Below are 3613 nucleotides of genomic sequence, written 5' to 3'. Positions count from 1 at the left end.
TTCTACAAGTTACACTGAATATTTGCACAGACATGCTGACTGTTTGCTGGGAGACGTCACCTGTCTTTTATAGAATAGCAGGTAAGCTGTTCTCTGCCGCTGCTCACACACAGACTCACACGTGGTCTGGCAGACCAACTCGTCATCGTACGTGAGCCGGCTGTCTGTGACGTCGTCTCTTCCGCTCATCTGGTGAACGCCGTCACAGACGTAATGTCCTGAGAGGAGAAGGCGCACTTATTAACGTCTCATAAACTTTCAAAGCTGACCTGCATTCAGCACATGTGTCTGAAAGCACCCACTCACCGCTGTAAGCTGAGGAGCCCAAACGACTGATCACGCTGACCAACAAATAGCGAGCAGTTTACTGGGAGAGGGCAGCGGCACCACCCGTTAGCTTAGAAATGGGCTCCATCCATACTTGAAATGAACGGTGTGCCTTTTCCCTTACCTCTTCAGTAAAGGCTGTGTCCTGGCTGATCACCAGCTGCTGTGTCAGAACAATGGGGCTGTTCTTCTTCTCCACGGTGAACGATGGAGTGAACGTAAACCACTTCAGCTGGAGGATCAGCACACTGAAAGAGATGAGACAAAGAGGAGAGGCTCAAAGGAAGACGCAAGGAGGACATGACATGAACAAAGCTGACACCGACTGAACTGTGGTGGTTTGAGGCCTTTGGGGACCGATTTGAGGTTACTCACTTTGGCAGGTTCAAGAACAACAGCTCCTCTTTGATCTTCTTAGCTCCGCACTGGCATTCGTAGTCCAACAGGCCGCCCTGCAGCAGGGAGCAGGAGGAGCAGGTGCATTAGAGTTAAACTCTTTTACAGATGAATTCACATATTCGTGGGAGCAAGCCTGTTCACAGAATAGAGTCTAAACGAGCTCTTACTTTCAGACTCCAGCCCCGCCCTTCAGCAGCTCCACAGCATCCTGCTGGCTGGCACAACCCTGCCATTGGCTGCTGCCAGGGACTCAACAGGTTAGAACAAAAATATAAATATTATATCTGAGTTCTTATGTGGACCCGCCTTCCAGGCAGAACCTCACCTTCCATCAATGTCCACAGGTTAGCGGCCCTCGCTCTGTTGGTCCTCCAAAGTGACGAAGACGCCTTCTGGTGTCTGGTGGCAGTCGTGGAAGCCATCATGCCTCAGGACTACTACACCAAGAATCTGGTTGGCCTCTCAGGTCAGCAGACACACTCACCTGCTTGCCTGCTGTGATCTGTTTTAGTGATCAGTGAGGCTGATCACTGTGAGTCTTTGTGCTCAGGCGGACCAGCGCGTGCTGAAGGACTTCATGGCGGAGAAGCTTCCTCGCCTGGCATCTCACTTTGAGGATCACAACATTGACGTCTCTCTGGTCACCTTCAACTGGTTCCTGGTGGTTTTTGTGGAGAGTCTGCCCAGCGACATCCTGATGCCTCTGTGGGACGCCTTCCTGTATGAGGGTACCAACACTTGAATGCACCACAGTAGTGTCCATGGAAACAAAAATGATTTTGTTTTCACCTTTAGATGTCTTTATTTACATTTTAGGAGTAATAAGACATTGTTTACTAAGCATGGGGAACTGTCATGTGACATGAAATAGGAGTGGGAAAGAAGATCATTCTAGTAACGACCTCACAGTCTACCACAAGCAGCGTAAATCCAGACGATGAGCGGGACAATGGCTTTGGGCTTGTTTCTGCAATGTGACAAATGCAGCACAGCTTTTACATCGTTTGTCTCAGGAAATAAAATCACAGTTCAGACACAGAAATATATACCACACAGGGATAAATGCTGACAACAGCTTCAGCCACGTAGATCCAACCCAAAAGTTTAATTTAAACTTAAAGCTCAACTACCAAGTAAGTTAATATTATCTGGCAACTGAGGAACCAAGTGGCTTATTGGAAATCGATCAGAGCTGTAATGAGTAAAGGGCCCAACTGCACCACAACTGAAAGAGTAATTTTATGACTCACCTCCTCAAAGTTTCCAATTAATTGTGTGGCGTGAGTGTCCTGTTATGAAATGCGTGTCTGTGCTGCAGGTGATCTTCAGATACACTCTGGCTCTGTTCAAATACAAAGAGGACGACATCCTGAAGATTCACGACAGCGTGGAGATCTACCAGTACCTACGCTTCTTCACAAAGACCGTCTCCAATGCCAGGTACGCACTCGCCTCCACCCGCCTTAATCTACGAGCTGTTACACTCTCAGAAGTGTAGCGGATGTAGCTGTTGAATCTTTGAGCTTCAAACCCTTTTTACTGAAATTTTGTGAGAAGTTTAAATTTCCCTGATCACAGTAACAACGATTTAAAGATTTTTAAGTATCTGCAGCTCTCGGATACATGTGGTCCAGTCAGTCCAGTATTTCCTGCTCAAACTGCAGTACCTGAAGTATCAAGCAGCATAAAACAGAAACACTCAAGCTGATCAGTTTCCAGTTCCTCTGTGTTGGTGATCGAGTCCTTTCCACCTGCGTGTGTCCATGCAGGAAGCTGACCAGCATCGCCTTCAACGACATGAACCCATTCCCCAGCCGGCTGCTGAGGAACCGGCGAGTGCTCCACCTGGAGCGCCTGCAGGCGGAGCTGCGTGAGCTGGAGGAGCAGCACAAGGAGTTCATCACCGAGAGCGTCGTACGGAAAGACAAAGAGCTCGACGTCATGGTGAGCGAGGACGACGAGGACCTCTGATCACACGGGACGCTTCAGCTGCTCACTTCGAGACGACGATGAGTTTTCCATGAGTTCAAGAGAATTTTACTAAACCGGCTGTTAACTGGTTTCCTTCACACCAAACACAGGATTGTGTCAGGTTCACCATCTCTACTAACACTACAAGGAAACAGACGCATACAGATTTAACTGCATCACATCTCTGAAACAAGCTTGCAGTAAACAAATGTGTACTGTGTTCACGTGTGTAATAAGTCAGGCTGCAGAAATGTGCAGATGTATTTCAGTGAATTCATTTGGATTAATATGTGATAGCTTATTTATTTCATTGCATCTTTTGCTTTATACCTAAAAATGCGTGACATTTCTAAATGTAGTCACATCCCTATGAAACATGGTTGATTATCAGCTGTAGTCACAGCTGGTGATAAAGTAATTAAAATGTCCAGCTATTCAAAAATAGGGCATTCTGCACAATGAGTACTTTTTGGTACTTGAAGTATATTTTGATGCTGATGCTTCAGGGCATTGTGCTGCATTGTCGAAGCTCTCTGGGCTTCCGGTTAGAACGACCTCACAGTATTTTATTTTGATCTGGTGTAAAGTGCATTGTGCAGAAATGACAGCATGATAGTCACATGATAAAACTGACTTTTCTTTTGTTTTTAAATTTTACTGGGTGTGCATCTTGTTCAAATGTCTTTTTCAGCATTTGTACATAAATATTCTGTATATAAATATTTGATTTTCATTTATTTTACAGAGTCCTTTATTTTGTTTCGCAAATATGACATTCATGTCAAATGACATCTGCAGACTTTATAATGACCAGCAGGGGGCAGTGTATTGCAGTCTATGAGAACATTTACTGAGACCTGTTTCATGCACTAGTTTCATGTCTCATTGAATCCAACATGATGTTGATTTTGTAAAT

The 3613-nt window shown here is 45.5% G+C and overlaps 1 protein-coding gene across 1 annotated transcript; it reads left to right on the top strand.

Annotated features, from left to right (window-relative positions):
* The first annotated feature begins 1020 nt into the window (after positions 1 to 1020).
* Positions 1021 to 3277, top strand: LOC146676981 (TBC1 domain family member 2A-like). Its single transcript, XM_085380777.1, has 3 exons — positions 1021 to 1460; positions 2043 to 2166; positions 2496 to 3277. Exons 1-3 carry the CDS (start codon positions 1304 to 1306, stop codon positions 2695 to 2697), a joined length of 483 nt encoding a protein of 160 aa, XP_085236903.1. The 5' UTR covers positions 1021 to 1303; the 3' UTR covers positions 2698 to 3277.
* Positions 3278 to 3613: the final 336 nt, after the last annotated feature.

The sequence above is a fragment of the Rhamphochromis longiceps genome, linkage group LG2, assembly GCF_057381845.1.
Source record: "Rhamphochromis longiceps isolate RC_006_pf linkage group LG2, R_longiceps_female_GT1.1, whole genome shotgun sequence".
Classification (NCBI taxonomy): Eukaryota; Metazoa; Chordata; class Actinopteri; order Cichliformes; family Cichlidae; genus Rhamphochromis; species Rhamphochromis longiceps.
This window is presented reverse-complemented; position numbering and strand designations above follow the sequence as displayed.